The sequence below is a fragment of the Mugil cephalus genome, chromosome 14, assembly GCF_022458985.1.
Source record: "Mugil cephalus isolate CIBA_MC_2020 chromosome 14, CIBA_Mcephalus_1.1, whole genome shotgun sequence".
NCBI classification, from domain to species: Eukaryota; Metazoa; Chordata; class Actinopteri; order Mugiliformes; family Mugilidae; genus Mugil; species Mugil cephalus.
Genome location: NC_061783.1, coordinates 1,517,804 through 1,532,701, shown reverse-complemented (window position 1 = coordinate 1,532,701; position 14,898 = coordinate 1,517,804). Strand labels below are relative to the sequence as shown.

Below are 14,898 nucleotides of genomic sequence, written 5' to 3'. Positions count from 1 at the left end.
TTCCTGACTGTGTGGTGACTTCAGCAGGCTATGTTCTGAGCTGTTCTCTTGAACCTGCAGAGATGGTGAGTGATTGGAGGATGATTGCTAAGCTCATGTAAAACCAGTCTCTCCCCCCTCATAGTACTATAATGGCACTTGCAGCGACTTGTTTAATGTTTACTTTTTTTTAATGTCCTATGTGCATTGTCTTTTAACCTTGTAGGCTGCTGATGCAACGCTGCACCTTTCCCAACCATGAGATAACGGATCATCCTGTCTCATGTTATCTTATTTTGAAGAGTCTATTCAGAGATTTGTTCTTTCAACTTGACAGAGTTTGGAAGGTTTCTCTGGCTTCACTCGCCCTCTGGTGGTGTGGACTCAGTGAAACAGGGAGGGTGAGAGTGGAGGCAGGATAATGGCAGCGGGCTGGATTCCTGTAAACACAGTGGACAGTGTTTATGTTGGAAAGTGGTTCCCAGGATGATGTCGGCATTAACGTTTTTGTGGGCTCTCCAAGAAACTAAAACCAGAAATAGAGATAGTTTTCCTTAGAGCCATTTCAGTTAGTGGTTCTCATACACTGGACTGACTCACAATACGGGCTATTCTCCAATACAGAATGAGGCCACTGGAAATGAGTTTACCAGTGAGCAGTTTAGTGGTTATATCCAAGCTCACCATTAGGATGATTATCACAATATGGTGTTGGAAATAGTAATTATGAAAAATAAACATTATTTTTCATAATAAATATATCATATTAAGATGTAATAATACAACCGATTCAATAATTGACCAATAATGTCATGGAACCTGAAGTTTGATAAAATAGTTTTCAGCACCAGTCGAATATGTGTTTTCCCCCAAAACTTTCTATCACACATTTTGCATTTGATCCTATTTTTTTCTAAGTTTACGTCTTTATAATGAAATAGAATTCCTAATAAAACTAGTTTAAAAAAGCTTTTGAAGTTTTTTTTTTGTTTGTTTGTTTTTTTTTTTTTTTTGGTCTTCCTGGTGATGTTTGCAGGTTAAATGCCAGAGCACAGTGAGAAAGTTGGAGGTAGCGCCTCAGATATCGACGGCCGCCTGGCTTCACTATTCGTCATCGCGTTTAGTCCAGCGTCCTCCTGCGTATGCATGTATGCGACCGACGGGCTGATTTCATAACGTGGGGAGGAAGAGGGGAATGGGGCTTTGAGAACGGATTTACACCAGACCCCGGTAGACTCTGTACGCCAGCAGCGTTATCTTTATTCCCGGGCCATGCAGAAGGCGCAGTAGGGGAGATGCGGTAGTGGTAGCGGCTGCTGATGCTGCGGTCCGATCAGCTGTTATTTGCGTCTTGAGCATCATCGCCGTGACGGCCAGAGAGATAGAGATCAAGCTCCGGAGCCAGGGAAACTGCAGACCGGATAACAGAGGATGGAGTTCAAGCATCTGGTGGAGGCGGCGGAGAAGTGGTGCTCCGGTAACCCGTTCGACCTCATATTCGCGGAGGAGGACGACGAGAGGCGGCTGGACTTTTACGCGGAGCCTGGCGTATCTTTCTACGTGTTGTGTCCCGGCGGCACAGACAGTTTTGTAAGTGGGCTTCTGCAGGGCCTCTAGCTGTGTGTGTGTGTGTTCTTGTAGGTGTGTCGAGGGAGGGCTGGAGGTGGGGTTGTCCCGGTTGGTCCGGGTTTTCTAGCTGATGGGAGTGGAGAGGAGGGGGGCCTTTTGGGCGCACTGTGGAGGGGATGATGTCATCTCAGTTTGGGTGCACCCCCCTTCCCTTGATGTATCCCCCCCCCCATCATAATCAGCAACGATAGCCCTCTGAACCGTAGCACCGTCAGCTAGGTTAAAAAAAAAACAAGGCCTGTCACTTTCAAAATAAATGTCTTTGCTGTGATGAACAACGTAATCGCATTAAAAACAACAACAAAAGTCACAGCCGAATTTGTGGTAGTTGTGTATTAAGGTTGAATGTTTTTCTTAATTATCTCCTTTCTCTTGCTGCCATAAATGCAAAATACACTTACATCTCATCTCGCACAGTAGATCTTATTTTATCCCTTTAATTTTCAGGAATCAGTGCAAATGTGTGTGTGCATAAATGTATTACCTTAATGATGCCTTATTTCATTTTATGCTCCTTTAAATAATAGAATATATAATTGTTATTTATTAATTCCCCTCAGACAGTCAAATGTAAAGGAAATGAAAAGAATCAGCCTCACATGCATAATCTGCAAACCGTTAGTAACTGATAGACAACAATATCCAAAAAAGAGTTTACAAAAGGTAACTGGACTTGAAACTCTAGTCCAGTTGCCTTTTTTTGAAACGTTTTTTTTTTCTTGGTGTACTATGACCTGGATGACTAAGAACCTTCACAGTCCATGGCCGATAATTCCATATGTCACCATATTATTAAATTGCTATACTACAAGCTCTGATCATCCACAGACTGTCTGCATAAAGTTACTGTGTATCCTTTACCAGTTTGCTGCATTAGGAGTCCTACAAAAGCCCCAGAAGCCGTACCGGCCCTCCTCCCTTCTCCTGCTCAGTGACAAGGGCTAACAGGGTGGGGAGTTGATGGAGATGACCCAGGAGCCAGCAAGTCTGCTCTGTCAATAACACATTATGTCACACAGGCTGCGCAGATGAATGTAGATCTATAGTTTACGTAGTAAGGATCAAAACCTCTTACTGAGACGATAAATCTACGAGTTGCAAGCAAATTAACCCATTATGGAAGTTGCCTTGCAAACTTGAATCCCATCTTCCTTACTTTATTTTCCCTTTATCCCCCTCTCTCAGCTTTATCTGGCTTCCCAATCTAACTGTCAACAGTTAACCCATGGACACACTCACATTCACTGTTTTGTGAATCGATCAATACTGCTATCAGCTAGGCGCCTCACATACTGTTTCTCACACACACACACACACACACACACACACACACACACACACACACACACACACACAATCTTTGTCAGTTTGCTTGTTTTTGTCAAAACTGAGACTGTCTGGATCATCAGCTCGTCCACTAGAGGGCGCTGTGAGATCAGTCGCGCCACATCACCAGTTAAGTTGCATATTGCAGGTTCCAGCTCTGTAAACAACCTCTGGGGCTTGTTGTAGCAGTTTTCAGTTATCCCGCTCATGTGATGTGTCATGTTTGGCAGCTGAAAAACAAGAGCTATTGAATTTGCTATGTGGCCTTTAAGAGGTCTCTCAGCTCATCCGAGTGGCTTTGCTGGAAGCTGGGGTTAGCCCGTGCAGTGGACATGAGAGATTGTCAAAGTGAAACAGCCATCCCAGAGGAGTTGGAGCTGGAGAGTCTGTCATTACCCCTGTCTAGAACTCTGTAGTAACACCAGGCTGTTTCACACCTTTTCACATGACCCTCATGTGACTCTGACATCAGTACATGAGGCAATATTTTACTTGGAAATTTCATTAATTTACTCATCAAAAACTGAATTCATATATAAAAATAATATTTTGCACTTTTGCACACTACAGTCCATTTGTTTACCCCTGTTAATGATCCCCATTTTTGTTATAACCATTTTAATTTCCCTTTTTAATGTGCTAATGAAGACATATTTTATACATTGTGTGCTCACTTAATAAACCTGTAGTTAATGTAAATAATTTCTTTTAAAATGTGATTCTTTTTAACCTTAAAATATTTCAGAGCTAGTCCTGCTAGTCTACACTTAATCTGGGTGTATGGTAACACAATACAGTATTACAGTCTTGAATGCTTGGTTACCTATTACTCAACTAGATGCTCTTTCCTAATATGTAACCGCACGGCCTTTAGACTCCAATTAGACAACACTAAAAGTCAGAAATGAAGAATTGCTCCAATGACCTGTTTATGTAACAATTCCGTTAACAGATAAGAGGTGACCGACTTATCGTTCTAACAAGGAAGTAGACGTTAGTCTACTGATATCAGAGAATTACAACTTTTTTGTTGCCGTTTTAATGAGAGTGAGCACTGGTTGTAGTGCTACAGGTCATGATGAGTTGTGTTAAAGTTGCACATATAGTAAGTGGATTTCCCTCATTGTAGTTCAGTTGATGAGAAACGTGTTAATAATCTGCCGTGTCTGTGTGTGTGCAGCACGTGTGGAGCGAGAGCGAGGACTGCCTTCCCTTCCTCCAGCTGGCGCAGGACTACATCTCCTCCTGTGGCAAGAAGACTTTGCTGGAGGTGCTGGAGAAGGTCTTCACGTCCTTCAGGCCTGTAAGGAAACAGTGACACTCAGGGAGTTTACTTTTTAACACACGGCTTCAGCCACAACACGGTGACCTCAGCTTGTTGTGTCTGTAGCAGCCCTGATACATTCTGTTCCTTCCTCAATGGACAAAACATCATGTTGTACTACAGAGAGCTGGCATTACAACGTTGGCTTGCTTATCACATAGCAAATGATACAAGATGTGAGGAGATTATAAACCAGCATTCAAGGCCTATGAATTCACAGTCATGCTATCTGTTTGGCACGAGAGCACTTTGAGGAACCAAATGACCCAACTTCACTTTTTTGATAAATAATACTAGAAAACAAGAAATTGAGAAGGATCTATCTTTTAATTAACTACATATTTTAGGCCAATGGTTCAATCGTCTTCCATTAAAGACGATTGAAAGACGATTCCATTAAAACCTACCCACCAGATTATGATGTATTTCTTTATCAAATCCGCAGCCTAATGGAAAAACAAAGGCCATTTTTACTTATTCACAATGAATAAGCACACATACCATACACTCAAATCTGCACAATTCCAAATTGTTCTGACAGAGTAATCATTAATGAATCATGAATGGATTTGTAAACTGCAGTAGCTCTTACATATATTTGTTATTAGACTTTTTGCTTTAAGGTATGTCAGGGGCACCACAGCTTGTTGTGGCCTCAGCTGGTTGTCATGGCAATTTTGTGGCAACCAGACTGAATATGTAGTTCAGCCCAACCAAGAAATAATCCAGCACATAGCAGAATAAGATTCAGTTGATTCATTTGTGAGCTTTAGAAGTTGAATGAGTGGATTCTTTAAAATTATTAAATAATAAAATTAGGGGAAAAATTTATAAATAAGGAGTTTAATTTTTGCTATTTCATCTGCTAGTCAAAGTTTTGTCATAGGCACAGCAACTTTTTGGACTGTCATTTGGTTGTCGTGGCAATATTACTGATGAGAAGCCTCACAAGAGCTTTATAGCTAAATGGCTTCATGAAATGTCCTAAAATAAATAAAAATAAATATAGGAAACCCAGATTTGATACACGCTTACATATTGAAAACAGCTGGTTGTCTTTTTAAAACTCAGAAAAATGGAGTGCTATTGGTTTACCACATGAACGAGCAAGAAGGGGCCCCACACACACCACAGCTTGGTTTATGCTTCTGCTACGCATCCAAGCACAGCCTACGCTGCAGCCACGCGACAGGCCAAAACTGTTGAAAGCATCCATACTATCACACAGCTAAAATGTTAGTAGGAAGTGCTGTGTTGAGTTGAATGGAGTGGATTACGTTGGAGTTGGAGCTAATAAATGTTCAAAGGTTTAGTAGATATAACTATTTTAGCAAATACACTGTAATACAGGAAAGAGAAGTCAGAGACGTCATGTATTTTCTGTGCTAGTCCGGTCATTGAGATACGTAGATGAGGAAATGCATCTGACAAAACATAGCTGTTATTGTGGCGTAAACTTCTGGTATAGTCCACTGTATGTAAAATTATCTAACTGTATGCAAATTGTATAGCTTAACATTTTCTGTAAAGACATAATAAGGACATCAGTTTTCACATTTAATCCTCAACCCTATTTCCCAAACTATGTCAGAGTATTCTCAAAGCTAAAAAATTTAGTTTTGTTAATTAACACAAGGTCCTAGGTCACGGCCTACCTGGCACTGAATCTGTGTTTGCAGATAAACAAGGCATCTTTAAAGTGCTCGTCATACAGCAAAGGAAGAACTAGAGATATTTAAACACCTTCACACACTTTAATATCTCTAACATTTTCCTTTCTCTCTCCCTGTCAGCTGCTGGGTCTTCCAGACATAGAGGACGACAGCTTTGAGCATTACCACGCTGACATGGAGGGGGAACCTGGGCCTGACCACCAGCAGATGGGGGTCAGCCAGCAGTGATAATCCCCCAAGAAGAGTCCTGAGCTAGGGCGGATCTGCCCCAAAGCCCCAGCCCTCGACACATTTCAGCCTGACCCTTAATGACACACACTCATACATACTTACAGTCAACTTGCTAAAAATGCACCACCATGTTCTTGAATGTCTCAGTGGCTTTGCTTTCCAAAGAGTGCACTTTGCTGCACTTTGTTGACCCTAACCCCACCTCCAATTCACACACACATAAACACACATACACATATACTTTGGGGCTACATGACCAGTAGCCATGTACAATGCAAGTATCATAATCATTCACTATTTGGTTAGTTAAAGTTCCACAGCGCAGCAATATTACATCGGCCACAGCTGGCTTTGTTATGCAGAAATACAGTCAGATGTTAGCGCAATACCTCCCCCTCCCCCCCTTCTATGGAGATGCATGTGGCAGATAGCCTACTTTCTCTGACTGTCTGTTGACGCAGAGCCAGATGAGAGGCGAATGAGTATAAAGTGACTATGGACATGTGAGGTGACGAGGGGTGGCAAGAAAAGGCGAGGCGGGACGGAGTTCTAGCAAGTGTCATTTACCACTTCATGGACGTAAAGAGGGAGTAATGAGGACTGTGGCGCAGCTGGGGTGGCTCTCAGCCTGTCCTGTGTTAGACATACATTTGAAATAGTCATATAGGTTACAGTCAAGAGCATTTTACAGAGTCGCTCCTTATGTGGAAATCAAAGTGTGCAGCTTAACAGTAGCATGGATCATATTTTCCTGAGATGTGTTTGTTAATGTTTGCAAGGATGTACACCTCAAAGAGTTAAAAGTCACTTTACGAGGATGTTTTAATCAATGTTATCACATGACCATTATGACAAAGGCCCATGCTGCAGCTTATGTCCTTCCTCGTTTGGTGGGTGGGTCATTGTCACATGACACTCTAATTTCTTGTAGTCTTCCTGGTCGTTGGTGGTTCACAGCTTTGCCCTTATTTCTCAGCACGATCCAAGGAGACCTTTCTAAAGCTTGCCAGTATCTCTTTTACGCGTGTTGTTTTGAATTTGCCGTCTCATTTAGAAGTTTCTCCTGATACTAAATTTAACAAGGGTGCTCCCAAACCCTTGAGTGATATCACAGGGAGGAGAACATATTTGGTGTTAGACCCCCCCCCCCCCCCCCCACCCCCCACCTGCCCTGTTATTTCTAATCTCAGTGTGTTGTTGTGTCACATCCAGCGCACTGCAATGCTTCAGGCCTCCAGCCACTAGATCCACATGCAAGATTCTATCAGATCTTTCAACCTTTTACTTTGGCTTGTAAACGTTTGTCTTTTTATTGCCTATTTGAATGTTTCTCATGCAGTGTTTCTTCTGTTTGTCCTCTGATGTGTGTGAAATCGGTCAATAAACCGTGTGAACGGATTGTTCCACATGTAGTGGTGCTTTTTTCTTAATAGCAGGAAGTTACTGGAAGACAAACCGCCAAACATGGAGCGCTTTTTGTATCACAAAGTGCACTGGTGACCCGCTGCTGTGACAACAACAGCCCGCTGGTGTTACTGGGGCTGACGTCACGCGCCACCTGACGCGCCCTCTTAGAGCTGCGTCAAGTTCGACGACATACACAGGAAGCGGTGACACGGCATTCAGAATAAAAGCACGAAGGGCACGGCATTTTCTTTTGCTACATGCAGATTACAAGTAGCATTTGCAGCATTTCTTTCTTCTTCATTTTTTAAGCATTATACTAGACAATGAAATCAAAAATGACTACCAAACCTACAATCCCTAACGATAAAATGCTGTTTACATATGAGTACTCATTTTCAGTAGTTTAACACTATTGAAACAATTTTCCCCCTGAATTCTGACCTGATACGAGTATATTTTCTTAATATGAGGCTAAGTTTGTTTGTTAACTGACATATTTTCCAGAATATGTATTTCACCAGTGTTCACTTTTACAACACACACACACACACACGCACACAAATAAATTAAATTTACTGAAATGAATGCTTCCACTACCTTCCGGCATACATCACCTTTAACATTTTGGTATGTGCAAGAACTTTTGGGAAGTATTAGCATAGGGATGTTTTGATTATAAAGCATGCATTGTTCTTATTTATTATTAGTAGTAGTATTGTGGAAGATCACTGTTTGGTGGCATACATGCTTTGCAGGCATTAATCTGGCATATGGAATGGCCAATAGATAATAATGATGAGATAAATATATATGATAACATACTGATCATTTAAGTTTTATTATACAGGGCAGTACATTTTCAGTAAACAATCCATTGCTTAGTTGTGTACTTTTATTTTGAAGGTTAAGTGATCTATTCCAATGAGGTTGGGGATGATTTGACAGAGCTGCCCCGTCGCAGGAGGAGGAGGGGGGCAATCCCTGCTTTTATTTTTCTTTCCAGACGGCCACAGCAGAGCACAAAAACAAACTTGAACCAGACGAGCTTTGGGTCAACCCTTGCGCTCGTGTCCTCGTCTGAAGCAGAGGAACTGAAGGTGTGTAACTGAAGAGATTTCCTCTATTTTATATTTCCATTGTTGGAAAAAAGGGAAGGGCTCTGTCAAGAAAAAAAAACAACGTTTGGAAATTAAGTTATGCGTCAGTGAGTGCGCACTTAACGCATAGTGTTGCACCATGAAAGTTTGAGATGCTGGATCGTCTGGGCCGTGTTCCTGTGCATGTGTTAGGCTTTGCTTCCTTTGTTGGTGTCGTCTCTTCAGGACTCGCTGTGATCATGTATCGCCTTTAAAAACTTTTAAAGCGCACTCGAAACCTGTGGAGGTAAGGCGCAGAGAGAATGGGGGCCAAACCGAGCAGCCCCGTGTTTGACGGTAGAACTCGGGCTTACTCCAGCTCTGACCTCCCATCTGGAAACCCCAACGGAGGAGAAAGGATTGCGGGGTTTAGGTACACAAATGGACCTGATGGCCCCCGGATCCGATACACAGGTGGAGGGCCAACGAGCTCCGGGCTCAGTATACCGGCCGGCGGCAGGTCAGGGTCACACGTACTCAATCAGAGCCTCGATGTCACAGATGGTGACGATGAGGACCAGCTTCCTCCTGAGGGCCACAGGCTGCTGATAGGGTCCCTACCAGCTCAACTATCTCCTCGACTGCTGGGAGGTAAGATTGTAACAAGTGATACTACGAAATCATATAAACATATGGAATGAAAAGCCACATTTATGATTTATTTCTTAATCTCCTGATTTCCGTGTTATTCCTGAAGTACCCATAATCAGTATTACTCTGCACGTGAATATAGATGTGACAGCCTATTTCTGTCAGAAAATCTCATTTCATTTTATCTTACAAAACTTTTTTTTAATGTCATTGTGTGTAATGTTAACGTGTAAATGTGTGTGTCTCTGACTCTTCTTTATGACTTCACACTCAACATGTTACTTCATGTAGGGCACCACATGTTTATGACTCTTATAAGATATCATTAGCTGCCTAAAGACAGTTACAGTCAACGTTGCTTAGTGTTTTTCCATCTGACATGTGATACCTGGTATATGGTAATAGCTGTCTGATTACTGAGCCCTTTGTTTCGCACTTCTGCACTTTTGTTGTAGCCACAGGTGACTCTGCTGTACTCGCCTTTTAACAGTCTTTCTTCTGCTGCTTCTATGTTTTGCAAAACGGGCCTGTTTTTCACTCCGGCTGAGAGGGAAGAGTGCATAATGTAGGTCAGCAGATAAGGGCTTCCTGCTGGTTACACATTGTCTGACGGACGCACATACATGCACACACGAACACAAACTTCCTGAATCTGTAAGCTTTTCTCTAAACGGTTGTGTTTTCTCCAGTTGAGACCACAACAAAGCAGGAGTGAGACTAACAGAACGGTTATAATCGTTCAGAGTGCACGTGGCTGAAACTCAATAACTAAACAATAGATTTGCCATTCATTTCCTCATTTCTTGATTTTTCATGGTTTGTCCCGCCTCCTCTTTATTACTGGCATGGAGGATTTACTTAAAGGGGAAGTCTAATCTTCAAAGACCTCATCAATAACCTTTGCTCAGGAGAGTCCATATGACTGTGACTCCACAGGCCTCACATTGTGTCCACATTATTTAATTTCCACACCTTCCTTACAAACACATGACACAAACATGAGCGATAACTGCTGCCTGCATACACTGTATAATACAATAGCTGTCTCTCTCTTGACGGAGGTGTTATAATGTTAAACTGGAGGAGGTTAGCTTATCTCAGGTCAAGCAGCTCTTGGCCTATTAATCTTCATACAGCAGAGAAGGTGCACAGCCTCGTGTATTTGGGTCACAATATTAATTAATAACTTGATTTTCAAATGCATTGCAGTAAATATTAATCTTCAGTTTAAGCATGGTTTTAGTTTAGTTATCCCAATGGCATCTAACAACTGGATGAGGTAAGCAGATTGTCACAGATTAAGGGAGACCTGGAGTACATGCAGGTGTTTTAGGACTGCAGGGCCCGGTCCCACGTCCTCTCTTGTGTACACATCAATAAAAGATTCTCACAAGACATTGCCACATCACGTTCTTGTCTTTGTGTTTTCATTCCAGGCTTCCACTGTCCTGTTTGCTCCAAGTTTATGGAATCGGGGGAAATAGAGAAGCACCTGCTCATGTGTTTCAGCAAAACGCGCCTCACCTACAACAGTAAGAATGTGGGGGTGAAAGTGTAAGAGGCCATGGGAGGTTAGCATGAAAGGCTTTGGTTTTATTGTTTTTTGCCACAGCTAACCATGTCCGACTCAGACTGGTCAACGTTTTTTGTTCATTTTTGCTTAAAGATTTATTTAACTAGCTGACACAAAGTCGTTATCTGTCACCACATAAGTTAACAAAATGGTGACTGAGCATATGGTCCACTGTGTCTGTGGCTCAGTAGGTAGTGCGGGTTGTTCATGAAGGGTTAGCAGTTCGGCCACATGCCAAATTGTCCTTGAGCAAGACACAGAACCCCAGTTGCTCCCATGGGTAGATGTGTCTGTGACTGTAAAAGCTCTTCGAGTACCAATAGGCAGAAAAGCGCTATATAAAAGCAAGACCATTTATCATGATTAAACTTTGGAGAAATTTATAAAAATCATAAGGCAGGAACAGGAATTAAAGGCCCAGCTCCCCAGTGGGCACTTTGCATGGCTGTCCACTACTTCAAGTGTGCTCTCTGCCTTAAATGTAAATTCACTATGTGTGTGTCTGTCTACATACATGACAAATTAAGCTGATTCGATTTTTGGTCACCTAGGTGATGAGGTACGGATCTCTTAGAGGTGAGGTTCAGAAACACACCTGCAATTACCATTTATTGCCATAGGTGCCGCCAAAGAGAAAAAATAAGTATGGACACTTTAAGGTAAAAACAAATTGACAAGGTAAAGGTGTTTGTAGGATTCCTGTCTAAAATAAAGTTCTTTAATGGTTTAAGAAGAAGATTTTGGACTGTAAGATTCAAATCTCCGTCAACTAAGGTACAATGAACAAACACCTAATTCCTAAAACTGCTCTTAGGGCACTACACATTATGGCAATATTATGATATTAATATACTGAAATGGTTTAATTTCTCACATTGTTGGTTGTGGTCACAGATGCAGCAGAACCTAGTATTTAGTTTTCCTTTAAGATTGGTTATATAACTAAACAAAACAAAGCTTTTACAACAAATACACATCTGCTTGCAACCTTTCATCCCATGTCATATGTCTTCTCTCTCTTCTCACTTGAAAAAGCACGTGAACGTCAAACACATGAACAAGGAACATATAAGTGAACAGCGCAGATTTTAAAAGAAAAAACATAAATATTCCAAATGCCAAGACTTACAGTACCTTGGGACTCCTTCCAAGGCCTCTACTGGGGGAACCACAACCCCATCTTATTTTTACTCACTGCATTCCTTTGTAAGAGGTAAAAATGCACAGATTTAAACAATTTTATGTATAGTTGTGGGCAGTTCATGATGTTTTATTATTATTAAGATCCTCATAGGTCCTTTAAGTAACATTTTTAGTTTTCAGTTTGAGCTATAAATGTAATGGAGTCTAGATGTTTTAAGAATAACAAAACCGCAGCTGCATTTGAATTTTATACAGTTCAGCACGGCAATGTCAAAGCAAATGCAGCTGCACATCTACACAGCAGATATGCATGCATGTTTTGTAAGAGCACCTGTGCAATGCACACCAACGCCCTTTCATGCTCACATACAGGAAAGGCAAACACTGCTTGTCCATAGAAATCATCATAAACACACAGTTGTCAGTACACACACTATGTAATAAACTTCAGTGTCTTGATATTTTGGCAGGTGTTGAAAAATAGAGCAGATTCCTCCTCACCTTTACATGTTTCTGCAGGGTTGGGGTGAGGATTGGGGTCAGCATGGAACTGTAGTTCACACAGCTTTCAGATTGCACACACCCACAGCAGCATGCGTGCTACTGATACGCAGCTCACATGCTGGACAGAGTTTCCTACCTTATCACAGATATGCAGATGTATAAAAGCTACAGCCATCGTTTTATCCTTCACAAAAAGTCATGCAAATATTACCAAAGTACATTTGAATTAGTCTGTCTTTTAGTAGCTTTGCATGCAAAGCTACAAAAAGAACCTACAAACAGTAGTCATAGCTTTGCCTCAGGGATTGACTCTAGAGCCTGTCTTAAAATCCTCAGGTTAATCTGATCAGGCACCTGGTTTTCTCCTCAAAAAAAACATTTTTATATGAAGAAGAGCATTGTCAAAAGGGTGAAGTGCATTCCACAAAACAAGGTCTGTACCCGCGACTGAACTTTTCTCCTGTTCTCATCTGGTAACAGGTGTTCTGGTGTCAAAGATTAACCAGATGGTAGCGCGGGATTCAGTGAACGGTGAACACTTGATACCAGGTTTGGCGTACGAGGCAGCTCTTTGCTCACTTTGTCTGTGTTCGCATTGTCTTTCTCAGAGGACATCCTGTCCAGAGACTCTGGGGAATGTTCCATCTGTTTAGAAGAGCTGGAGCAGGGAGACACCATTGCCAGGCTGCCCTGCCTCTGTATCTACCATAAAGGGTAACTAACGCCACCGCACACACATAAACAAACAGAATGCACCAGAAAATTTCACGAAATTAACCACATTGTTATTATGTGTTCACACATTACTGGTCGTACACTTTACAGTACACTCTATATATTTTTTATATATGTGTACAGTTTATACAATGCACAGGTCATAAATGTGCAGAAACTCATATTCCCCTTCACTGCTGGTTTATTTTTTTAGCTACATTATATATTTTCAAAAGTTAGGTGTTACAGAAACAGCTGTGGGGCCGAAGGGTCACAGGTTTGCATCCCCCTCATGTCCATAGCAGAGGTACCTTAAGCAAGCATGTAATCCCCAGGCTGCTGCTGTACCACAGTGCACAAATGGTATACTATGGTGTGAATAAATAAATGGGTCAAATGAGGGCTCAATAAAGAACCTCTGTTTTTGTGTTATATCTTAATGATTCAGACCAGGGCAACGCAACAAGTTCAGCTCTGTCTAAAGGCAAGAAAAAACAATGCAAATTATATAATATGTCAAGTCTGAGTTGTAGAGTTGCTTTTTTCAGTCTTTGTTGTAAATTATGGTAACTTGCTACTGGTTTATTTAACAGACTCAACAATCCGTTTGCCACAGTTTAAACATCCTTTAGAACTAGAATCACCACAATTAATGTTAATAAATGAGGCTTTTTTATTTTGAAGGAGGGGAAACATGTTTTTAATTACTTCTATCAGATTTGCTGGGGCCAAATTTCATTCCAGCTTAATTTTCAAGCTTTAATGTTGTGTTCTTGTTCATGTTTCAGGTGCATAGACGGGTGGTTTCAGGTGAATCGCTCATGTCCGGAGCATCCCACCGAGTAAGAGCTGCACTGTGCTTGACTGTGCGCCCTTACCTCATCCCACCACTGTCTGTTCTGGCCAAGCATCAGCAATTCTCAGGGATTGTAAGACGTTACTGTTTACCAGATTTTTCATATTGCCACATGGAACAGCGGTGGACTTCAGATAGGCTTTCTCCAGAGGTCTTGGAATGTTCAAAGAACCACTTGTGGAGTCATTTTGTCTCTGGAAAGTATGTGAATTTTTCTCATGCCACCTTCTGGCCTAAAGTGGGTTCATGCAACCTGGAATCTGAACTGAACTATTTTGTTGAACTGGGTGTGGTTTTATAGTGGTGGACTTGTACGCCCTGCATAAAGAAAGATGTCTGACGTCTCTTTTCAGAGATTTAGACTGAGAATCCGTTGAGAGACTGGATCAGAAGGCTGATGTTGTGCAATATGAAAAACAGCCATACAGAGTGATAAATGTCTATATCAGCTTTAAGGGATGATTGCAGTGTTGATGGTAGTTAGGAAAAATATCTTAATTTTATTGCAAAATTGGATATCAATGTTGTTCGTTAAACAATCATCAGTCTGACATGATATAGTCTGACTTTGTTAATCACGTTGGCAATTTAGAACCACAATAATGTGACTGTAGTTCAGTGGTGGAATTATAGATAGGGTGAAACATATTTAATGATGATTCATACTCTCTAAGGAGTGCCATATTATGCTGCTACGTCACAGACTGGAAAGTTTTCCTATAACCTTTGAACCTTTGTCCTGTGTTCTTTCTATTTGTACTGTAATGAATTGCACAACAATAAATGTTTTGTCTTTGTGGCTTTTTCCTGCA

General features: G+C 41.4%; 2 protein-coding genes across 2 annotated transcripts; both read left to right on the top strand.

The window, feature by feature from the left end:
* Nucleotides 1-1,008: 1,008 nt before the first annotated feature.
* Nucleotides 1,009-7,570, top strand: mturn (maturin, neural progenitor differentiation regulator homolog (Xenopus)). Its single transcript, XM_047604821.1, has 3 exons — nucleotides 1,009-1,569; nucleotides 4,115-4,237; nucleotides 6,052-7,570. The coding sequence occupies exons 1-3, from the start codon at nucleotides 1,411-1,413 to the stop codon at nucleotides 6,157-6,159; spliced, it is 390 nt and encodes a 129-aa protein (XP_047460777.1). The 5' UTR covers nucleotides 1,009-1,410; the 3' UTR covers nucleotides 6,160-7,570.
* Nucleotides 7,571-8,516: 946 nt separating this feature from the next.
* LOC125020450 (E3 ubiquitin-protein ligase ZNRF2-like) lies at nucleotides 8,517-14,898 on the top strand. Its single transcript, XM_047605789.1, has 4 exons — nucleotides 8,517-9,296; nucleotides 10,733-10,828; nucleotides 13,125-13,230; nucleotides 14,019-14,898. Exons 1-4 carry the CDS (start codon nucleotides 8,969-8,971, stop codon nucleotides 14,074-14,076), a joined length of 588 nt encoding a protein of 195 aa, XP_047461745.1. The 5' UTR covers nucleotides 8,517-8,968; the 3' UTR covers nucleotides 14,077-14,898.

Bases quoted from the DNA above. Each gene is read 5' to 3' on its own strand.
- mturn (XM_047604821.1), top strand. From the start codon at position 1,411: ATGGAGTTCAAGCATCTGGTGGAGGCGGCGGAGAAGTGGTGCTCCGGT. The intron at 1,570-4,114 runs GTAAGTGGGCTT...GTGTGTGTGCAG, and splicing joins CCGGCGGCACAGACAGTTTT to CACGTGTGGAGCGAGAGCGA. The intron at 4,238-6,051 runs GTAAGGAAACAG...TCTCCCTGTCAG, and splicing joins TCTTCACGTCCTTCAGGCCT to CTGCTGGGTCTTCCAGACAT.
- LOC125020450 (XM_047605789.1), top strand. From the start codon at position 8,969: ATGGGGGCCAAACCGAGCAGCCCCGTGTTTGACGGTAGAACTCGGGCT. The intron at 9,297-10,732 runs GTAAGATTGTAA...TTTTCATTCCAG, and splicing joins ATCTCCTCGACTGCTGGGAG to GCTTCCACTGTCCTGTTTGC. The intron at 10,829-13,124 runs GTAAGAATGTGG...TGTCTTTCTCAG, and splicing joins AACGCGCCTCACCTACAACA to AGGACATCCTGTCCAGAGAC.